General features: G+C 44.2%; 1 protein-coding gene across 1 annotated transcript in view; it reads right to left on the reverse strand.

Annotated features, from left to right (window-relative positions):
- Window position 1: 1 nt before the first annotated feature.
- sphkap (SPHK1 interactor, AKAP domain containing) overlaps window positions 2-24,196 on the reverse strand; it is a 47,966-nt gene continuing 23,771 nt past the window's right edge. Inside the window, 10 exon segments of the mRNA XM_034097981.2 lie at window positions 2-159; window positions 680-852; window positions 1,396-1,445; window positions 2,604-2,687; window positions 3,631-3,792; window positions 5,378-5,533; window positions 5,535-8,751; window positions 10,409-10,682; window positions 13,521-13,661; window positions 13,948-14,007. Coding sequence (XP_033953872.1) covers window positions 7-159; window positions 680-852; window positions 1,396-1,445; window positions 2,604-2,687; window positions 3,631-3,792; window positions 5,378-5,533; window positions 5,535-8,751; window positions 10,409-10,682; window positions 13,521-13,661; window positions 13,948-14,007 — 4,470 coding nt within the window. The 3' untranslated portion in view covers window positions 2-6.

Below are 24,196 nucleotides of genomic sequence, written 5' to 3' on the forward strand. Positions count from 1 at the left end.
GAGGAGCTACAGGGTCTCCAACAGCCAATCAAAGAGGCTGGACAGAGCGTGCCCCTCCTCTTCCTTTTTCTCATGAAGCTTACAGAACTGGACCACGGCGCTGAAGAGGTCCGCAACCCTCCACGACTTCTGAGACATCAGGTGGACCACCCTCTGGAACTGAGAGAAGACACACATTATGAACACTATAAATACACCGTCATCATCTTCAGCACATACAAAAGGGTATATATTATATCATAATATAGTATGTTGTAAAAAAAGTCAGTGAAAAATACTGAAAACATTCTCATAAAGCATGTCATAAAATGTAATGTTATAATATGTCAAACTATTATTAATAAAATTCAACGTTTTGATAAACTATACAATATGTTTTTTTCACATTTTTTAACAATGACTCAACATATTATATTAAAACATATTATTCTATTACTTTTTCAACATACTACATAGTTTCATTTATTTTAATTTTTTTATTCTATACTACCATATTCAAAATATTTGTAACATAATATATGATATTTTCTTCATTACATTTTTGACATGACTTTTTTCTTGATATTTTCAAAATATTAAACTGACTATTTTTCATGACATATATCCGACATACTATAGCATTCATTTATTAAAACATAGACCGTTTTCCCCAACATGTTAGACTTGACACTTAGCTTACCTTGGCAACCCTCTTCTCTTTGGACTTCCTGAAGTAGAGCGCAGGCAGGCCCAGCTCGGAGGCAGCGATCCACTGCAGAGCCACTCGGAGCTCCGAGTCCACGCTCTCTGGATCCAGGTCGCAGTTCACCACCAGCAGCAACTTGTCGCCCAATGCCCTCGCTGAACTGCTCTCTGAAACATTCAAAAGTGACAGGAATGAACTTCTGTTTTGGTTTTGGTCTGTGAGGACTAAAACTGTATTAGTTCGTGCAACCCTGTGTTGTAGAAAGCAATACATAACGCTGTAGTAAGAGAGCATCCCTATATACTGTAGCAAACCTTGAAATCAGTCTTCACCATCAAAGCACCATAAATAATGCATGTCGTTTTCTTCTATACCTGCTTTGACATTAATGCTAACATGCTAACCTTTGCAAGCAATCAAACAGCATGTTCAGCTTCATCAAATAGAAATATCCTTCCAGTTAATCTTTGTTGGATTGTTAGACATGAAAAAGAGATTAACTCTATTGAGACACTTCAGGAGCTATGGGCCCTTTTCAATGTTTAATGGACATCTTCAATTCAGAGAATCGCCTCTAATCAAGCACAAACTGCACGGTTCCTCCAGTCACTCAACAGCTTCTGGTTAGCAGAGCGGCTAACGCTTTAAAAGGAGGTGAATAAATAGGAGGTTGATGCCATTGAGAGATCATTTTCGAAATATATACTTACCAAAGATGTTTTCCTTTGTTCCTGACAGATGTCCTTTCACTGTCTCCCCACTATGAGGGAAAAATACCAATTAAAAGTTGCAGTAGCATACAGTTTATGATTAGTTCAATATCTTGGAAGCTTAATCACTTTGTTGAAAAAGTGTTACACAAAGAAATTGACACCGCTCTTATGTCTCTAGTCTACGGTCAACAAAGCTAGCTTAGCTTAGCATTCAGACTGGAAACAAGGGGGAAATCTAGCCTGTCTGTTTCCAAACATAATCTGCCTAACAGCACCTCTAAAGATCATATATTGTTAGTTCAATCCATACTGATATGTGTATTGATCTTGTATTATTTTGTAAAATTGTGAATTTTAACAATATTTAGGGCAAGGCTCCAAAAATAACAAGTGCGTTTTCTGCCTCTTCCACTGTTTATCATTGGTTATCTGTTATACAGTATTTGTCTGTTTTTAAATTGAGCAAAACAATATGATAATTAATTAAATTATAAATTTATAAATTTATTATAAAAACTGTGAACTGTGGTTTTAAAGACAGTTATATTCCACCAAATTCACAACAAAAGAGCAAATAAGCAAGTCTCCTAAAATGTTAATTTGAGAAAGCAGCTCGAGTGCGCTAGAATTTGAAAATACACAACCGGAGAAAATCTGCCACTTCCTCACAGAGCCCCTCCTCCAACACACACGAACGCGCACATGACCAATGAGGGCACGAGATAAGTTTGTGCCCAGGTGGAAGGCTGACAGGCAGGTAGGCCATCCAGTTACTTTAGCCGGCTCAGATGGTTGGTCGTGCTTTTTACAGCGCCACGGCTTCCACAGATGACTGATGAAGATATTCATTGCTATCGGGATGTTAAGAGCATTCCATGGAATATAACAAAAAGTGTATCTCGAGCCGGTTTCTCAAACTTACCTACCCCACCTTTAATGTAGGGAAAGTATATTTCCACGTTAATGTATATGTTGAAATTGATATATACTGTAGATGGAGGAAATATAACAGAATGAAGAAACTCTATGCATGAGTGATAGTCCAGCGGCCTGTCACAGTCACATGACACCGGTCTGCTTTGCTTCAGGTTAGAAAATGAGAAAAAGCAATACACTTTCCACATATGTCCTGTCTTATTAAAGAGATGGGTATCAGAGAGACATGTTAATGAGAAATATTTCTCCTTTCGACATGTGGCAGTTACCTGATCACTGTGCTTTGCGTGGGCCCGTCGGAGAAAGCGTCCAGGTCTGCGAGGCCCAGGCTGGACGCACTGCTGGTTCCGTTCCTGTTCACCAATCAAAAACATATAACAGAGAGTGTGTTTAGCATTTAAAGCATCCGACATGATCACTGGCTTGTGAAGAGAACACAAACCAAGGGCAGCGATGCAGGTCATGTTAGTTATTAGCTGGTGATTTACATTGACAACGAAAAAGCTGCAAGAGGGATTGGACGCTCGAGGTGGGAGGGCTGTGGGATTTTAGTCCAACAGCAAGCCTGTCTGAATATGAGAATGAGGAGATTAGGGGTGGCAGTCTAGGCCTTAGGTCACAACATGGATCTGGGGATGAGGTGATTTAAAGTAAGCAGGTACATGGAGAGGTTGCCGAGAGCAGCGAGGGTAATGGTGGTGCAGACAGCTACGACAGCAGTTGTGTTGAATGCCATATGTGAAGCACTTTGAATTGCCTATGTGTCTTAAAATGTGCTATACACATAAACTAACCTTGAACCTGCATATACAATTGGAGAGCATGCCATCCCACCAACAGAAAACATGATTCGGCTAAAGATTCAGATTGGGCTGCCCTTCCTATCTGAAATGCAAGCTCAAATAAAAAAAGACCTAGCTTATGTCAACAAGCAAGCGCAGAGCAGTGACTGAAAGTAGAACATGTTGGTAACGCGAATGAGAATTAGATGAAGCAGAAGATGGTGTAGCAAATGTTCTGAACTAGAGGTGTTGGATGTGAGAGGTCACAGCCCTGCACCGCTGCAGGAGGTTGTGAGTGGGGTGGAGGCAGGGTCTAGCTCCGGACAGTATGCCAACTATGGAGAGGGCTTCGTGGAGAGAGCTCTCTGCCATACACCGCCTGGATATTGCAGCAGCGGGGTGGGGGGGTGGGGGTAGATTGGCGCAGGAGAGCACAGGTGTCAGTTAGCGATGGGCCGATGAGAGTGGGGTGAGGGTGGGAGCAGCAGCGTATACAAGAGCAACGGTTACTGACCCCTCGCTCAGCTGGATAAAACTACTGGTCTCCTCTTGGGGGTCATCCTCGGGGGTCATATGGGACCAGCTCCCCGTGCTCTCTTCACTGCTAGCACTCATTGAACGCTTGTCGCTCTTCACTACTGCAGCCCCCGCCACAGCTGGCCTGTCCCTCTCGCTGCTGGGGAGAGCACACCGCAAGATGGTGGGATTGACTATCCAATAGTTCTGCACAGTTTCTGCTGCAATGTGTGGTTACTTTGGCTGTTTGCCCAGTGTGGCTGCCACCGTGTAAACACTATCTCAAAATGCATTTTAAGGCATCGATTTGTCTCTAAAAAATAAACATAAAATACATCTCAGTAATCTTACTTCACGCTCCGAAGGCTTGTCATTTGTATACCGGAGGCTAATTCATTTCAATATCTTCAATCCACCAACACACTGCATTCCCAAGCGGCACTAGATGTCCCTCCAGAAGCGGATTAAATTAGCTCATAATCAGCAGATGTACGGCGGCCGTCCTTCACAATTCCTGGAGGAAATCAGGATTTATTAGCTAAGCTGAGTAATCGAGGTCCACTTTTGCACAAGGGACAAACAGATGCACTCCACTTGTTCCTGGATTACATCTATTGTTAAGTTAAAAGGAGCGTGACTCTCCTGAGGCCCTTGAGCCTTTCAGCTGGTTTCCTCTCATTCAATATTCAACAAGTTTTGATTATCTAAAGCGCTTCTCTCAATTAAAGACCCCATTTGTGGATAAGAAAAACCGTTGTTCTTCTATCTACCCAAATTAGCCGCTCTTTCCACCTATACATTTCTAGCAGGTTCATTTGACTCACGACTGAGATGCATTATTAACTTCTTCAGTCTTCATTACCCTCAGAATCACCGCCAAAATGTCAGCAAACGCTCTCCCGCCTCCTCTGAAGGACACGGAGACTGGCCAAGTCAAATATGTTATTAATCAACATAGGCTTTTTACAAATGAACCGACTTCCTATCAACACAATTTTCCAGCTACCTTGCTGCCAAAAAACGTCTTTCAAGCAAGCTTTAATACAGGCCTTTGGGTCGTCGGAGGAGGTGAGTTAGTGGCTGTCTTCTTTTTTTCTTTTTTTATTATTGGTGTTTTGCCGTATGTTTTATCCTACGTCTTACCTGCTGCCGTTTTATGCCTTTTATTCTACATTTTATAGTTGTATTGTGAATTGTGTCCTGTGTACTGTACTGAAAAGCACTTTGTACATCCGTGTTGAGAAGGGTGCTATATAAATAAAGTTTTACTTATTTACTTACTTAATCTAATACACCCAAATGCTTTGCTATTTTAGTTGTGTCAATGTAATCCAAATATCTATAGAGTGGTTTTCGTGAGTTAGTCGAGTGTTAGAGCAGCTAGCACCGATCAAGGTGAGTCAATCAGCCCAACGGTGGATACAAGACGAAGCCACTAAAAGCTTTCTGCAAACACAGTACATCACCCTGACAGTGGGAGACGAGGCCCAGCCAAAGGTTTGTCAAAGCTCACACACTACTCACTTTGTACAGCCAATAGATGTCTGTGAAGTAGAACTCTTAAAATAGCCGTGACAGTTGTAGGATTGCATTTGCTTATGTTCTTGGACAATCTTTACCGTCTACTTATCATTACTCCTTAAGATAATTTGTTCACGTCAACATGTAGGAATGTTCTGTTGCTGGGTGTACAGAATGTTCTGCTTCAAGGGGATTGTCATAAAATAAAGTTAGCAGTGGCCTACCTGCTGCTGTTGGCCGGAGCTCTCTCCGTACGTTTGGTGACCGATGCTTCTGGGGCCGTATGCTGAGGTCCTCTTCCAGCCCTTTCTGGGTTTGAACGAGTCTCTTCGTCCCTCTGATCTCCCTCGATGTGGATCACAGGAACATCTCGGGGGCCCCCTCATACGGGGTGCACTGCTGTCACCGGACCCTACTCCGGTACCCGTCGGCTCCTGGCTGGACCTACTCCGACTAAAACTCAGATGAGATTGTTTGAACCCCCTCCTTCTTTCTCCAACAGGCATGTGCGGCTGTGAGATGGACCCAGATGAACCCCCAGCCGCGTCTTGTTGGCCCCCCATGGCAGACTTGCCAATATCTACAATGTCAGCTGCCATGCGATTGGCGAACTGCTGCACATGGGGCTGAGAGTCCGCTGCCGCCCCCAGATCAATACTGTCCTCGGGATCAGCAATGATCTTGTTCTTTCTCATCAAGGACTCGATGGAGCTCGACCACGTCTCGTGAATCAGCATGTCAGTGATCTGGTCTGTCCCTCCCCTCTGATAGAGGCAGGAGTCGGACTTACACAGTCCTGTGGCTGACAATGAGATGGTGGGGAAGATATTCAGCGTGTCTCCATGCATGTTGCGGGCGAATCCGTCAAAAGAGTTTGCCTTAATGGGCGAGTTGACGGTCAGTCGCGAGTCCGAGGAGCGCCGATCTGGGACGGAGGACTGTCGTATGCAGAAAGGAGTTCTAGGAGAAGGGGGGAACAGGCTGTTGCTCCACTCCTTGGTCTTGGCGATGCCATACTCTCGGTTTTCCTTGTCCATGTCCCGAAGCATAAACCTGTAGAACTCCTCTGTGATGCTCTCTGTGCTCGACTGTTTGGACAGGCAGGATGAGGCCCTGACATTAAGGTGTCCGTTTTTCTTGGAGGCGGCCTGTTGAACAGCTGCCGTCAGAATGCTGGTGGCATTTTTCCCCGCGTAGTAGTCCAGCAGAAGGTCAAAGCCTCTGCCCTCAGTCTCCATCTGGTTGACCATGAACCGTGAGAACTCGTCCGTGATGCTCTCACAGCTGGACTGCTTAGAGATCGAGCTACCGCGGCTCAAGTTCTGACCTAAGCGATTGCCGAGACCCAGGGTGTTGGATGTGCCTGAGCGGTCTGAGTCTTCTTCTGGAATACTCTCATAGCTTGAAGCCTTCCCACGGCTCCACCTCTCACACTGCAACCTGCTGCGTGGCAGGCCCGTTTTGGAGGTGTCAATCACATTGAGCTCAGGGCAGTTCATGATCCTGGCCGTGACTTCGGAAGCAAAGAGGGCAAAAGGGTCCTGTGGTTCGTCCAGGTTTACGGATTCGTCCACCACCCGGTTCACCAGGCGCTCCATCAGCTCTGGTTGCTCCTCTGTTTTCCTCTTGATCTCACTGAGGCGTGGAGCCCGGTGTTTCTTGGAGGCAGCATTGCTGTTCTGCGCCTCTTTCCTCCTGAGCACTGTGCGGCAAGCAGGGAGAAAGTACGCCTCTGACCCGTCGGGACACGACCCTTTGAGGGCACAGAACCACGGTTGTTTCCCAGTGTTGTTTTCCAGGCAGATGGCTGCCAGTTCTGTGGCCATTGACACCACTGTGGCAGACAAATCATCGGCATAGCAATTGATGGGTGTCCTAGTCTCTGAATCCATTCGCCAAGATAGCAGAGAACTGCAGGAGTTGAGGGAGGACTGGGGAGTGAGGGAGGACTGAGGGGTGAGAGAGGACTGAGGGGTGAGAGAGGACTGTCTGCTGTCGCTGCTTGTCACTAGACGTCCTCTCCTCTCTGTGCTGTGAACCTGGATTTCACTCAAAGGTTCTCTGATAGGACCACTGCCCTGCTGGGGGTCAGAGAAAGATCTAGATTGACTGTGTCTGCATGAGGACTGATGCTGGTCTTTGCTGTGAGCTGTGGGGGAATATGACATTTGATCATTTTCTTCAAGCAGATATTTATCCTTCCACCCAGGAAACATGGGAAGCTTATCTGTGCAGTGTGGTGCGCTGCAGTGGTGCTCACTGTTAGTGGACTGGCTATGGCCACCTAAGCACTGGAATTGACTTAATGGATCCTTGCTCTCCTTAATGTTAGGATGCTCCCTAGCACACGTATCACCCTCGTGTGTGTCAAATGGCCCTTGGTCAAATCTAGAGACGTGACTTATTTTCTTCTGTGTCAAACAAAGGATATCGAACAGCAGGTTGTTAACGCTGTCCTGCAGGAAAACCTGAAGGCCTGGTGCATCTTTCCCGGTACCCTCCAGTTCTTTTTTCTTTTTTGCCTTCTCGAAAGCATGCTTGAACAAGCTGTCTGCCACTTCATTTATTAAGTCATCCACCTCTCTTTCATCCATGTAAGATTGTTTTGGACACGTAATGCCATCGACTATCTTGTTATGCGTGGCCTCCAGCAGATGGGCGACACTCTTGTAGCCTTGCGGTTGAGTCAGTACCTCAGCTGCCTCCCTGTGTAGGACCTCAGCAATGTTTGCCCGAAACGCCTCCACGCTGGTGCCCTCCGCCACACTGCAGTGCAGCGTGACGGCCGCAGAGGCTTCGGCCGCAGACATCAGACCACGAGACGCTGTGTAGACTTCGGCAGACTCTGCGTCAGAATCGCCGCACTCCGCTGACCCCTCTGTTAGCTCCACGGCCGCTACAGCACCAGCTACCTGAGCCATGCCACACATGGCGGAGGAGAAGGAGTAGTCAGATCCCTCCTCTGGTTCATTCAGATCCTCCTCTGGGTCTTCCTCCTCAGCCGATTCCATGGCCAGCTGTTCGGTCAGCTGCGGGTTGGTAATGGTGCCAATGATACTGGCAGCACAGGCCAAAGCTACCTCCACATGTTTGGATGGATGCCCTCCATTGTGGTGGGGGATGTCAGCCTGTTTCCCTTTCTCTGGCAACTCACTGGCGTTGGCAGGGATATCCTGCTGAGGCACATGAGACACATGGGTCTCAGCCCACTCGGCAGCCCCTTCAGAACTGTCCGGGCTTTGCACTATAACAATCTTGGGGAGGTCAAAGGAGCAGGTGCGCTGCTGGGAAGGCCCTTTGGTCGTTGAGGGACCGGTGGAGAGGGACACGCTGACGGCCGCCTCTGAGACAAAGGACGTTTCATCCTGAGAGAGGCGAATGAAGGCGTCTTGCAGTACAGACTCAGCCAGATTGGTGGCGTAGTGACCGGCTGATTCCTTAGTGTGGAAGCTGGCTCGCCGATGCTGCCCTCCCCTTTTCCCCTCTGCTTCCTCCCTGTTCTGATGGTGGGCCAGCTGGGCTCTCTGACATGACAGCCTGACGCAGTGTTTGTGTGAAGACTCAGCCGAGCTCTCCGCCAGGTCACCACTCTCTGCTTCTGTGAGGAGACAGAGAAGAACAGAGGAGGACAGGGAATGAAACATGTCCTCACTGATTAAGGAGCAGCTCCGTCAGTTTGCAAAGTGTCACAGCAGTCAAGCCTTGTTTTACCTTTCCCTGAATATTGGAGTTGGGTTTTGTCTTTCACTTCCCCTTATTTCATTCACCAACAACATAACAACATGTGGATACATAACTTTCTCTCATATCGTACATTCTTAGTCAATAGGGAAATCTGCCAGTGCTTTCTATACAACTGCAATTTCAAAAGTCTAAAATAATGTTTAGAATATACACACTTATTTGTGTGTAATAGTTTTAGTTAGATATGTGCAACATTGTCAGAGTTGTGGACATATTTGTATTATCTATCTAAGAAAGGTAGCGTAGGAGAACAGCCATGAGTTCAACGGTTGCTAAGAATGAGTTATGAGATATTTAACCACTCTTCACATAGATGTACCTTACTGTCAGGATAAACTTATCCATCTATTTGTCCTCAGAATTCAGATGTTCTCTCAGAAATCCTACTTAAATCTCAGAATGCGTAGAAAAGTAAAACGTAGCTCTATTTCTCTTCCCTAGTTCTTACATTTATTCCACAAAAACAGCAAAGAAAGCCAATCCAATCCAGTACCAATTACGGTTAGTGCGATTGCTCTCCCCCCTCTCCCCCTCTCCCCCATGCCCCCACTGGACCTGGACGTTAACACCCCACACAGACTCAGACACTCAAATCCAGCACCAGTCACTTTTTGCGCTGCTATGTACAATCTTGCACTAATGCGCATTTCTCAAAGTTATTGAAGTGACTGTTATTTTGTACATATTGATTGATGTGCTTTTATTTAGGTCTTAAAGGTGGGGTAGGTAAGTTTCATAAACCGGCTCGAGATACACTTTTTGTTATATTCCATGGAATGCTCTTAACATCCGATAGCAATGAATATCTGAAGCGCTTTGACAAAACATCCATAAAAAAATGTCATGGCCGGCTAAACGGATTGGTTGTACTTTTTACAGTATTACGGCTTCTACAGATGACATTTTTGGCCTACCTGCCTGTCAGCCTGTCAGCCTTCCATCGGGGCACACATTTATCTCGTGCCCTCATTGGTCATGTGCGCGTTCCTGTGTGTTGGAGGAGGGGCTCTGTGAGGAAGTGGCAGATTTTCTCCGGTTGTGTATTTTCAAATTCTAGCGATCTCGAGCTGGTTTCTCAAACGTACCTACCCCACCTTTAATGTGTGCATATGTATAAATGTGTGTTTTGATTGTGTATATATAGGTATATACATATTTGCATATATATTTGTATATATATATTTGTATATTTGTATTCGGGATTGTGGGATTTCGATCTCTCTGTCTGTACACACAAACTGAAAGACTGACAATAAAGTCGACTTCGACTTGAGTGTGATGGAAGTGGGATTGCGATCAGAATATTTCACTCCCCGGCTCAGCCCCTCTCTCTGTCCATGCAAACACCCAAGTGAGTAGGTGAGGGTATAACAACTATGAACTCCGCCCGAGCTTCCGTGAACACGCCCACCACCAATACTAAGTAATACAAAACAAACCCACAGAGACCTTACATGTGGCTCCTACACGGCTGAAAACAAAACCTCTATGGTGGAGGGAAGGAGGCTCACCGTTCCTGACGCCATAATCCTCGCTGTCGTCTCCGAGGTGTTCGGAGGCCGTCAGGAAGTCCTCCTCGATGGAGGAGATGGAGCGGTTGGTGTCGTCGTCGAGCCGCCGCCCGGCTGCTCGGTCCTGCTGCAGCTGGCGCTCCTTCCCCCACTGCAGACCGATCAGGAACTTGTTGATCTCGTAGATGATGGTCTTCTGCTGGGTGGAGCGTCTCTGTGCTGAACACTGAACCAGACACACACCGGTACCTCTGTGCTGCTGCTGCTGGCCGGCCTGAGGACAACAGAATCAGAATCAGGTTTATTACCAGGGAGGGACACGTACGAGGAATTTGATGTCGTGGTGCATACATAAAAGAACAACTAGAATGAACACAAATGTAAAACACAGATAGAGAACTAGAAAAATATTTAAAATAACACAAAAATATAGCAAAAAATATAACAGTATTTACATGGAAATGGAATGGAATAAAATATGGAATAAAAATCGGCAGTAATGATACAAAACAGATATTGTTGTATTGTGTGCATGAATGTAATGCATAGAATACATCTGATGCTTGACCATGTAGAATGGAGCCATGTATAGCTTATGATTCATGATGGGTATATCCAACAGATTTATTTTGAGTTACAGTATATATTTTAGAACTGTTAAGATACTAATGCAATCTAGTAGCAGGGGTGTCAAACTCAAGGCCCGGGGGCCAAATCCGGACCGCGACTTCATTTTATGTGGCCCCACAAGAGCTTGCAAAGAATATAATATGTTTATTATACGGTTACATGCTACGTCAGATCCGCTCTCACATCATTCAAACAATCCCTCAAAACTCACCTTTTCACTCTTGCCTTCAACTCCTAATCAGCTAACCCCTTGCCCTTATTCCTCCTAGCTTAGCACTTTCTACTTTTGTTGTTATTTTTGTTTTACTTGCTTGTAAGCGCTTTGAGCACCAGGAAAAGCGCTTTATAAATGTAATGTATTATTATGACTTTACAGAAGCACGTTGCCCATAAACTACATGTCCCACAATGCATCTCAAATTTGACTTTTTTCTCAGAATTTGACTTTTTTTCTTCAAAATATGCATGTTTTCTTAGAATTTGCCTTTTTCTCCGAATTATATATTTTTTTCAAAACGTCAATTCTTTTTTTCTGTTTTTCCAGAATTTGGCTTTTCTTTTTAAATCATTTTGTAACATTCTCACTGAAGAGACTTGCAATTATTTGCCCTAGACTTCTGCTTTCAGACGTAGTTAACTATGAAGTTATTACCCTATCCGATAATAATCCAATGCAGAGGCAATAATGTAATATAATGCATTATTTTATATATATTAAATATTTATATATGTATTTTTATATAGTCTTAAAGTTACAACCGGCCCTTTGAGTGCAACCATCGGCCCGTGATGAAATTAAGTTTGACACCCCTGATTTACAGTATGTTATAATGTTTTGATAATGGGCAACTTTTTGTTAATGAATGGTATCGGGGCGCATCATTTGGGTTATTATTTGACACATGTTCGACTACTACATTTTGGACTTTATTTTTTACTCCTTACTTTTGACATTTGAATACCGGTTCACAAAGCTGACATTTGGATTTTGGAATGATTTAGTGTCTTGTTTTAAAGTGGCGCCAAACAGCATCTCCGTGCGTGCTTTTGGAAAATGTTTGCGGACACTCTCACCTTACCTCATATGGCTTCAACATGTTTCAAAATGATCAACATGTAATTAAAGGAAACCCCAGGAATAGCCACATTAATGTTAATACATGCTCAGAGAGATACAAACCAATGATGAAAGCACACATTAGACAACACACGCAGTCACACAATACGAGATATAGTATCATAAACATCTTAGACCTGCTTACTCAGTGAGTCTATGAAGCTTTAATGTCTGCTTTTGTTCATTTCTTCCGCATACTAATTCATTAGATACGCTCATGCAAGTTTAATTGTCTCCTCAGGCTGTGTATTGATTCTAACAGTGTTTTTATACAATGATTTATTTGGTGGATAAAAAGTCTGTGGAATGTTCAGTGGTTGCTAGGGAATATTGGATTTAGGGATTAATACAGATCAAACAGAAAGGGATATTATTTAGCTGCTATAGTTTGTTTTTCTATACTTGTTTAAATCCTCAAAGTAGTGTGAAATTGTACATGTTTTTCATAAAAAGTAGGCCACTCTTGCTACAGAGGGTGAGATGTTTGTAGATTAAACGAATGAAGTGGCTCCAGTGGATGAAACCTAATCACACCTTACACGTCACTTGTTAGACGCTTTTATCCAAAGCGACTCACATACTCAATACTGAGGGCAATCCCCACAGGAGCACTTTGGGGTGAAGTGTCTTGCCCAGGGACACAACGGCCGTTTCTCAATCTCGAGGATGCTGACTTGGTAGTCGCGTACTTCCAAGTCACTTCCTTCAGAAACGAAGCAAGTACGCTTCCAAGCCACGGCTTCGGAAAACGAAGAAGAATGGAACAGGCTAACAAGTGTGCCACTCTAACGGTTTCAACATAAACTGTACCGAAAATAAATACCTCACGATGTCTATCTAATTATGAACTTGCTTTACTTTCACGGAACACATTTATGGTGATAACAAATGTACCATTTACCAACACATGTTCTACGCCACTACATACTTACATTTAAATGTGTGCTGCGTCGGTTCAGCAATTCTCCGCAAGGGTTTTTGAAATGGGTCCGTGCGCAAAGCATTGTGGGGATTTTAAGGACGCGAAGTCTACCCATGTGCAGCCTCCAAATTCCCCCCAAACCAAGGAAGCGGCCTCGGTGGAATTCCAAGTATGCTGGACATTGGAACGGTCCTGCTGCGCCACTTGATGACGTAGCATCCTTGAAATATTGGCTTGGAAGCCAGTATCCTCGAGATTGAGAAACGGCCAACGACATGCCGACTGCGGTGGGGTTTGAACCTGTGACCTCCTGATCCGAACACCAACGCACAACCCACTGCGCCACACAATTGCGGCACAAAGTAAGAGCCTGCACTTTCTGCTTTGCACCACCTTCCAGCTATTTAAAGGCTGGATATACTTGTAAGGACTCAAAGACTCACCTTAGAGGTGGAGAGGGGGAGTGTTTGGCAGGTTTCTGAGGCCTCCAGCCCACCCAGAAGTAGGATCTCATTTTCTTTGGGCTGGTGGACAGTCAGCAGTTCCACCATCTTTGGCAGGTCTGGAGACACTGACGCCAGTTTCTGCCGGAGCACATTGACAGTGTGAGATAATAAAAAAAAAAAAAAATGCATGCTGTGTGCTTCCAACACATAATTATAAAATGATTTCTGTGAGAAGTCTTCAGCCATGTGCCATGCTGCCAACCGCGAGCTGCAAACGCTGCACATCATCCAAACCAATCAGCCCTCTAATTCTGGGTAATGATCTTGACTCCATGGCAACTGAGCCGATGATTATAATGTGAAATACAGATTTCCTGGGAGATTAAAAGTAGGCGGGAAAAAAAGGGATGATGATTATGCTCACCTTGATGCTTTTGTCGTCGCGATAGTCTGTTTTCTGAGGGTCCAGATTCACAAAGCAGATCTGAGGGAGACAAAAGAGAGGGAGATGGGGAGATTATACTTCAGTCAAACAATTATTAATTCCGATTTTTCCAACTAACATCGTAATTGTGATGATTCATTGTTGCGTTATTATTCTCATTATCATTGAAAAATATATTGCAAGATCGTGGTGCAACTTTCTGAAGAGGATCTGTAGCGAACAAATGTGTTTTTGTTAAGTCTGTAGAATACGATTTGTATACCAAGACATCTCTGCAGCTGAACAATACTTCATTCAAATTTGACTTTTAACACATATTCAAAGAGGCCTCGTCATATCGGTTTTTGTGCATCTAAATCCCATGTGTCAAACTCGAGGCCCGGGGGCCAAATCAGGCCCTCGGTGGATTTAATTTCGGCCCGCAGGATAATTTCTAATTACTATTAGATCTGGCCCGCCGGTATATTGCACGCACACCTTCACTCCGTCCTGAGGGTCTCCTCCGCTCAGAGCCTGAGCCCAAACATTGATGACCTTGCACCCAAGATGAGACGCCAAGTATCTGAGCTAGCATCTCAGAGCAGCACACTGACTTCAATGGATGTTTCCTTCTACACTTTCTCTCACGACAACAGGGCATGTTTGGTTTCTCTTTGAGGGAATAGTTTTGTTGAAGCTGTTGTTGGCCTGTGGAGAAATGTAATCATAAGAAATGACTCTGGAAAAGCTGCAGATAGAGCCATGAGAAATGAATGCAACTGATTATTTAATGTTCTTTTTATAGGCAATAATGTAAGCTTTGTTAGTTCCAGATTTAATATGTGCAATAAGTTCATTTCAATACGTTCTGCTATAAACATTGAACCAGTCCGGCCCTCCACTAGTACCCATTTTTACTTTGGCCCACTGTGTATTTGAGTTTGACGCCCCTGCTCTAGATGGTCTGTAAAGCTTCAAATCCCTGTGATCCCCCCAGAGGGAGTTTCTCTCCCACGCACTCCCCCAGAGAGCAATGTGTGTCCTCTTTGCAATCTATATCTTCCTCTCGTCCATATTGCGATTCCAATGAACTGAGCAGCCGCACCACAGAAGCTGAGCAGGTGTAGGGTAGAAAGTGTCTCAGGTGTGAGAGTGCTCTGAGGGGAAAGCTTTGTTTTTCCCACTGCGCAAATCCTACACACCAAACAGCCTTTCTTTAATGACTCAACAGCAGGCACTGTCTGCCGCCTCTGAAGCGTGGAGAGGCTTCCATTGGCAGACACCTTTCGAAGAAGGCTTTCTGTTCTGTCACGGTGTGCAAGAACATGCTTTCCTTTCCTCCGTCTCTCTTTCCTCCGTCTCTCTTTCCTCTGTCTCTCTTTCCTCTGTCTCTCTTTTCCTCCTCTGTCTCTCTTTCCTCTCTGTCTCTCTTCCCTCTGTCTCTCTTTCCTCTGTCTCTCTTTCCCTCCTCTGTCTCTCTTTCCTCTGTCTCTCTTTCCTCCGTCTCTCTTTCCTCTGTCTCTCTTTCCTCTGTCTCTCTTTCCCTCCTCTGTCTCTCTTTCCTCTGTCTCTCTTTCCTCTGTCTCTCTTTACTCTGTCTCTCTTTCCTCTGTCTCTCTTCCCTCTGTCTCTCTTCCCTCTGTCTCTCTTCCCTCTGTCTCTCTTTCCTCTGTCTCTCTTTCCCTCCTCTGTCTCTCTTTCTTCTGTCTCTCTTTCCTCTGTCTCTCTTTCCTCTGTCTCTCTTTCCCTCCTCTGTCTCCACTCCTGCATTGCGCCCCTCTCCCATCCTCTGCCTCGTTCCCCTCCAATCCCACCCATCTTTATCCCCGAATGCATGTCTAATGGCGTGTGATGCAGTCCTCATGTCCGCTGGCTGCTGTTTCAAACCACAGCGCGCACACACACACACACACACACACACACACACACACACACACACACACACACACACACACACACACACACACACACACACACACCACACACACACACACACACACACACACACACACACACACACACACACACACACACACACACACACACACACACACACACACACACACACACACACACACACATAAAGCACGTCTCCAAACTGATTTTGAGTGTGGGGGGGGGGCACTTGAGATCCCATACTCTGCATGAGCTCCAGCTTTAGGGGGGCTTTAGGTCTCAGTCACGAACATATACATATTATTATTTATTAGGGCTGTCAGTCGATTAAAATATTTAATCGCGATTAATCGCATGATTGTCCATAGTTAATCGCGATTAATCGCAAATTAATCGCACATTTTTGATCTGTTCTAAATGTACCTTAGAGGAATATTTTTCAAGTTTTTAATACTCTTATCAACATATGAGTGGACAAATATGCTTTATGCTAATGATTATTATCATTTGAACAATGACAAATATTCTCATGAATATTAAACACAACAACCTCTGAACATTACAAATATTCGCCTCAATTCAACCTGGAACCTCTCTCATACAGCGGCGTAGCTGTGGGTGGGCCTGGGCCCACCCGGGCCCACCCACAGCCAATCAGCGCTTCATAGCGCAGAACCGGGAAGCCCAGAAGGAAGTGCCACAAACTGCAGTTCATCTAGTGGCCGACAGGGGATGGATGCAAAAAGGAGCAATTCCCATAGACCCCCATGTTAAAATGCCCAACTTTACAGCAGAAATAAACATGTTTCTAGCCTGGATCCAATAAAACTTATTCTGGATATAGTTAGATTCCACCTTCATGACAATGGAATAGGGAGTGCATTTTTTTACCGTGAGTTTTTATAGTAAGTAAATTAACTTGTGCCGTGAGTGAATGAAAGTATTATGTCTTCTTGAGGTCTGCAGTTTAGCGTGTACACATTTGCTGAATATGAAAACACTCAGTGTGTGCCCACTGTGCGACTGTCAAGGATAAACAACCTGTGCCCCTGATATATGTCGTATGTATTATTGCTACACAAACATTACATTGCAGTTTAAGTGTCGCCAACTCCGTTTAAGAGATCTATCCCCGTCTGTGTGCGAGGGGGCGGGGCAGTTTACACACACGCAGCTGCTACAACATGCAGCAACACACACACACGGAGGAGATGGCGGAGAGAACGCGCTCCGAGGTGTGGTTAAACTATAGCCGTGTCGATGGGGACAATACTCGTTACCAAAAGTGGAATAAGAGTTTATCATGTGAGGGCGGTAACACGAGCAATTTGTCTAAACATTTAGCAAAAGTGCTCCACATCCAGACGGAGGAATGCACCGGGTTGGACTTTCTTAGTAGCTCTGTAGCCCCGTCCACGAGGAACGTTTCCACGTCAGGTGTTATGTATGCTCGCAGCAACACACCGAGTTAACTACATTATACAAACATGGGTTATGATTAGAGGAAACTGAGTTATTTATTTTGTTAAAGTTTCAGCTATTCTGTTTACAGTTCTGTCATCACATTATTTAATACGATTTGTTAAAACATTGTTGTTTCTTTTGATGTGAAATATTATGTATTTAATTTAAATAAAAAGCAATGTTAGTTTTGTTCACAATTTCTTTAGTTAGTTTACCTTATTTTTTTCTCCAAAATAACCGATAAAAGTAATGTTAAAGGACCGGATCGATAAGACATAGACATAGACATAGACATACTTTATTGTCATTTCAACAAGACACAGAGTGTACTATTAAAACGAAATGTCGTTGTACTGGCTTACAGGAACAGGACAATATAAAAACTTGCTAAAATTGTACATATAAATAAATAATAGTGACGTGGTGCTGATAAAATTAAAGATAAAGTGTGCATTTAAAATATAAAGACTTACTATACATATAAATAAAATAGACATACTATATAACAAATATGTGTTCTTTACATAATAATGTACTCTTTATGTTACTGGTCTGCTTTCTGTTCAGCAGTCTGATGGCTTGGGGGAAAAGGTATTGCAGAATCTGGATGTTCTGCTCTTAGTGCTGCGGAACCTCTTGCCGGAGGGCAGCAGGGAGAACAGAGCATGGTGAGGATGAGTGGGGTCTTTAAAATGTTCTGGGCTTTTGTCAGGCAGCGTTTCTGAGCGGTGTCTCTGATGGGAGGGAGAGAAACTCCGATGATCTTCTCTACTGTCCTGACCACTCTCTGCAGAGACTTCCAGTCTTTGGCGTTGCAGTCTCTCGACCAGATGGAGATACCGCTGGTCAGCACGCTCTCTATGGTTCCTCTGTAGAACGTGGTGAGGATGGGAGGGGGGAGCTGTGCAGGAAGTGTAGGCGCTGCTGTGCCTTCTTAAATAGTGATGTAGTGTGAGGTCAGACTGCTTGTGATATGCAGCCCCAGGAACTTGGTGCTGTCTGTAGTCTTCACTGCTGTGCCGTTGATGTGGAGTGGTGGGTGACAGTGCTTTTTGTTCCTGAAGTCGACAATGATCTCTTTTGTTTTATCGACATTCAGGATCAGGTTGTTGGTGTTACACCAGTCTGTCAGATGTTTCACCTCCTCCCTGTAGGCCTGTTCCTTGTTGTCCCTGATGAGTCCCACCACTGCTGTATCGTCCGCGTACTTTATGATGTGGTTGGTACTGAACCTGGAGCATAAGCATAAGCGCTATCTATAAAAGTAGTAGTACCGTTAAAGCCTTAACGATACCCACCCCTATGTGGATGTCAGTTTTACACACATTCTGAGGCCGCCGTGCCTATGCTTTTTGTTTTCACTGCTAATTTATGCTTATGTTCTATTGGTGCATTACAAAATCATTAATGAAGTTTCAGCTCAAACCCCACCCTTAATATGTCTCCCCCTGGCCCACCTACATTTCTCCAGGCCCACCCACACAATAATTCCTGGCTACGCCACTGCTCTCATACAATACAAATGGTGTGTGTGTGTGTGTGTGTGTGTGTGTGTGTGTGTGTGTGTGTGTGTGTGTGTGTGTGTGTGTGTGTGTGTGTGTGTGTGTGTGTGTGTGTGTGTGTGTGTGTGTGTGTGTGTGTGTGTGTGTGTGATCGTGATCGTTGGAGCTATGTGCAACTCAAGGCATATGCTCGAACGGGAGCTGCCTGGACGCTGCAATCATGTTGCTGCAATCATGAGTGCGCTGACTTCTCGTACAATGTCCCGCTGTCTGCTTCCTGCATCAAGTCAAGTGCTCGGCGCAGTTGTGTGGATAGAGCGCTCCTCTGTTTTCATTGACACAGCTCCTTATATCCGTTAGCACCAGATGCTAACAACAACAATAGCCGCGTTCACACTGCGGTACGGTAATACACGTAAGGTCTCTCTCTCGCTCGTTCGGGCCACACACACACACCCTCCCGGTCCTCTCGATGGCCAGTCGGTGCCTGCCGGTGAGCGTGGAAGTGTGGTCTGCCACAAGCGGGCGGCAGGAGCGGGGCTGTCAGCAGCATCAGCTTGTCGATGGTATTTTAAACTCGATGCGCTCTGAAACTACGGGGCGGCCGAGGAAAAAAAATACACATGCGTTAATCGCGTTAAAATAATTAGTGGCGTTAATTTTTTTTTTGCGTTAACGCGTTATTAACGCGTTAACTTGACAGCCCTATTATTTATATACATCAAACTAAGTGCCAGTGATGGAAAAGTACATTTGAATTATTCAGTTAAAGGTCCTGTGTCATGGCCGTTTCCACTGATCATAATTCCGTCGTTGAGGTCGACTAGAATATATTTACATTGTTCAATGTTCCAAACTCACATTGGTTTCCTCATACAGCATCTCTGTATAGTATGTACACTCTGTCCTACACGCTTTTTTGGAGCTCCTGCCCCCCCCCCCCCCCCCCCTATGAGCCCACTGTGCTCTGATTGGTCAGCTCGCCCACTCTGCTCTGATTGGTCCACCACCGTTACAGCGGAACATCAGGGATTATGTGTTACAATGGCGTTTGTTAGCAACCGGGTGTAATTTGAGGGGTTGTGACTCTGCAGACCGTTTACATGCAGAAAAAGCTACATAACACACAAGCATGACATGGGACCTTTCAGTACATTTAGTAATTCTAAACATACTCAATTACAAGAAAAAGTCAATTGAGAAGTAAAACAAGTAGAAGGTATCAGATACGTATACTTATTAGGAGTAGGTCAAATTGAATTTATGTAGCCCAAAATAGCCCTTTGAATTGAATGGAGTTGAAGGTTTCAGTCACGAACATATACATACGTCTAACTAAGTGCCAGTGATGGAAAATAACAATTGGATTCTTTAGTTAAGTAATTCTACACTGTAAATAATTTCAAGTTAAAGGTGGGGTAGGTAAGTTTCAGAAACCGGCTCGAGATACACTTTTGGTTATATTCCATGGAACGCTCTTAACATCCCGATAGCAATGAATATCTGAAGTGCTTTGACAAAAAATCCATAAAAAAATGTCATCTGTGGAAGCCGTAATACTGTAAAAAGTACAACCAATCTACTGGATGGCCTACCTGCCTGTCAGCCTTCCATCGGGGCACACACTTATCTCGTGCCCTCATTGGTCATGTGCGCGTTCGTGTGTGTTGGGGGAGGGGCTCTGTAAGGAAGTGGCAGATTTTCTCCGGTTGTGTATTTTCAAATTCTAGCGATCTCGAGCCGGTTTCTCAAACTTACCTACCCCACCTTTAAAGTACTGCATTGATACAAGTAGAAAAAGTAGAAGGTATCAGTTATTTCTTGCACTATTTTATTGGTTTTATTCGTTTTATATATATCACGTTGCATTGTTGGAGGAGGCTGGGACTTAAGTTTTTCATTGCCATATGTACACTGTAGTTACTGTGCCTTGAATCTTGAATCTAATGTAGGTAAGTGAGTAGGTCAAAACTAATCAATCACATTTTATTTATACAGCTCAAAATCACAAAAAATAGTAAAAGGTACCCCTAGAAATGAATGGAGTTGAAGTATAAAGTGGCATAGAAAGAAAAAACTCAGGTATACAGGTACTTTGAAGTTGTACATAAGTGCAGTCAGTGGGGGAAGATACATTTACTTAAGTATGTACTGTATTCAACCTGAGTATTTTCAATATATGCTATTTTATACAACTTCACCATTTTAGAAGCCATATTGTACTCAACTCCACAACATTTATTTGAACAGCTTTATTTACTCTACAGTTTCATATTCTAAGCTAATGCAAAATAATAATCAGCAAATACAAACACTTTGCAATAAACCTCTGAGTCACCACTTGAGTAAATGTACTTAGTTACTTTGCACCACTGCTAAATGTAACCATGCTCTTCATTACTTATCAATGTACTTGAAGTTAGTTAAATTGTGTTCTGTACAGGGCCAAGCCCGAAGTAGGTCATTGGGCCCGAAAACACTTCTATTGAAAAATAAACGTCTTTGATAAATAATAAGCTGATAATTTCCGTGTAATATTGCTACTACTTTTAAGGAACATATCTGAGTACTTCTTCCACCTCTGAGTCACCACTTGTGTTGATGTACTTAGTTACTTCCCACCACTGCTAATTGCTCGTCATTACTTAGCAAACCTTATGTGAGTCACTGTCTATGTTTACAATGCAAAACTCACACAGGTGGGATCCCGCTGTCTCTTTAAATCCCCAGATCTGCTGTACCTGCTGCCTTCCCCCTTCTCTCCTCTCTAGAAAAGCATCGTTTCAAACAATCTTGACACACATCGCTGTTTGAAATAATTTCCCCTTGAACTGAGGTGTGCTAGATCCATCGGGCGAGACTTCAAAAACAGCCTCAGCGCCGTATGAGATATCATATATCTTTCGTTTCTTGTATCTGTGAGGCATTCAACTACATGTAAATGTATTCCCATAAATCATGTCATCCAGCATCAAGGTGCAAGTATATTATTACTATTTCTAATATCACGTTGCCTGACAGTTGAAATAAATCGATGTACTCATGAGTTTATATATTTCAAATTCTGCCTCACTTTGCATTCAAAAGGCGATACCAGTCGGAATGTCCTTCAGCTGAGCGGCACAATCAGAGCAGGGCAATTAGCCTTTTACCTCCAATCTGGTGTTCTCTAGTGTCAAACATAATATTTTCCAAACTATTAGGCATAATGTGATGAAAATTGCTGCCCGGAAAACGCAGTCAGTCGAGTATAAGAAATGGGAAGTCAATGAGAGCTGGCAATGACTGAATGAATGTTTTTTTTAGCCTCACCCGGATCCAACCGAGCACGTTCCTCTCTCTGCCCTTCGCGTGTCACCTCTAACATTTATCTGAGTCCCGAGAGGCCGGCTCCTTTGTAATGTCTCCTCAACATAATGAGTGTTTTTCACAGGAGAGGACCACCGATTGGTCAATTGCTTATCTGTTGTTCTGATCAGGTTACCGAGTGTGACGAGGACCTTTTGTAAGAGGAGCTGCTAAATGTCAACATCATGCAGAGATGATTCAACAGCCTTTATTGAAACCAAAGACAATACCTTAGTTTTGCCACTGGCTGACCCTGTTTTGAAAGAAAATACGGCCTTCAATTCCTGTTTTTAGTCCATTCGCAGAAATGTCACATTGTTTTGTTTCTGTTGCTGATAGATTAAAGGGGCCCTTTTATGGTTTTCACCTTCTGTCACGAGAACGAAACGGGTTGTATCCGCTACTTTTCTATTCGGATAGCCGTTCGTTCACGCGAGGCCGTAACGGAACCGCGGAAACGGATCCTGCAAACGATAACGGGTCCCAAGGTGGATAGATCTGCGGACGGAACGCTCTGGGTGGCAAACGGCTCCGTGTGTACGTCCTATACGATAATTTCCTGATAACGATGACGCCATAGCCCCGCCTCTCCCCACCTCTGCTGCTCACTGCTGTAGCATGGTCAGTAGCTACTGTCTGCTACTGACCATGCTACAGATGTTAGTGCAACATCTACAGCTGCTCTACCACAACCATCAGCAACAAGTGGACATGGAGAACTACATGTTGCTAAATCCACCGCGGAGAATAAACAGAAGGGCAACCAGGCAACCATGGCAACCATGCTCGGGGATCTTCTTCGTTGCTTTTGGTGTATTTTGTGGCGGAAGTACAGCGCCACTTACAGGCCCGGCATATGTACTACAGCGTTTCCAGTGGTCTCGTGTGAACGGAAGACTTTTTTGAAACCAAATTCGGTCCGTTTGCCAGAGCCTGAACTAAAACTAAAATAACATTCGGAAAAAATAAACTAGAACACATTTCAAAGATGTTGAAGTGACTGTTATTTTGGATATATTGATTGTTGTGCTTTTATTTATGTCTCAATGTGTGCATATGTACTGTATACATGTGTCTGTTGATTGTGTATGTACAGGTATATGGTTGTTTGTACACATATTTGTATACATTTGTAATTTTTGCATTCAGGATTGTGAGAAACGGTATTTCGATCTCTCTGTCTGTACACACAAACTGAAAGATTGACAATAAAGTTTGATTCACTCAGCTTATTATCGTTTCTTTATGAACTGGTTGGATGTTGTCGAAGTTAATGATTGAGTTCCAACACCTGTGTAATCCTCCTGTTGTTTCCTGGTGGCCCTGCAGGGAGGCGTGAGGGCACGGCGTCTGGTGGCCTCTCTCTCTGAGAAACTGATAGAATTAGAGCGTGTCCCTGGGCTCGTCTGACACGGTCGTAGAGATGACTAGACGGCCCTCTGCTCTCCAAATTTAGAACAACTGCCTCTCGGCTCACACCATCTGACGGGATTAAATTGCTTCCACCCTCCTCAAGGTCAAAACCGTGGATCACTCGCTTTTCCTCAAAACTGTGTGCTCTCTGCAGGCGGGGGAATGTGTCTTTCTGGGAACCTTTTCAATTTCTAAATGAATACTGCCAAAGTGCGCCTGAGCAAGGGCCCTATTGTGGAGTGGTATGATTAGAAGTTAACAATGAGACATACTGTATGTGAAATTAGACATTTAAGTGCATTATAGTGTAGAAAATCTGCAAGGTGATTCTTTGTTGGTAGCACATTGACATTTAGATAAAGGGCATATATCTGCAGGACAAAGATGAGCTTGAAGCCATTAAAGAGGGTTAGATGTTCAGGCACCCTTGGTCAGTATTAAGCTGGCTTGGGAACATGACCTGGGGCAGTCCCTGGAGGATGACCTATGGGACACAATCCTCACATCAATTCATACATCTTCACTCTGTGCAAGACACTGCCTTATACAGTTTAAGATAGTACACAGGGCGCATTTTTCAAAGGCTAAATTGTCCAGCTTCTTCCCAGATGTGAACCCTACTTGCG

The sequence above is a fragment of the Pseudochaenichthys georgianus genome, chromosome 13 (assembly GCF_902827115.2).
Source record: "Pseudochaenichthys georgianus chromosome 13, fPseGeo1.2, whole genome shotgun sequence".
Lineage (NCBI taxonomy): Eukaryota > Metazoa > Chordata > Actinopteri > Perciformes > Channichthyidae > Pseudochaenichthys > Pseudochaenichthys georgianus.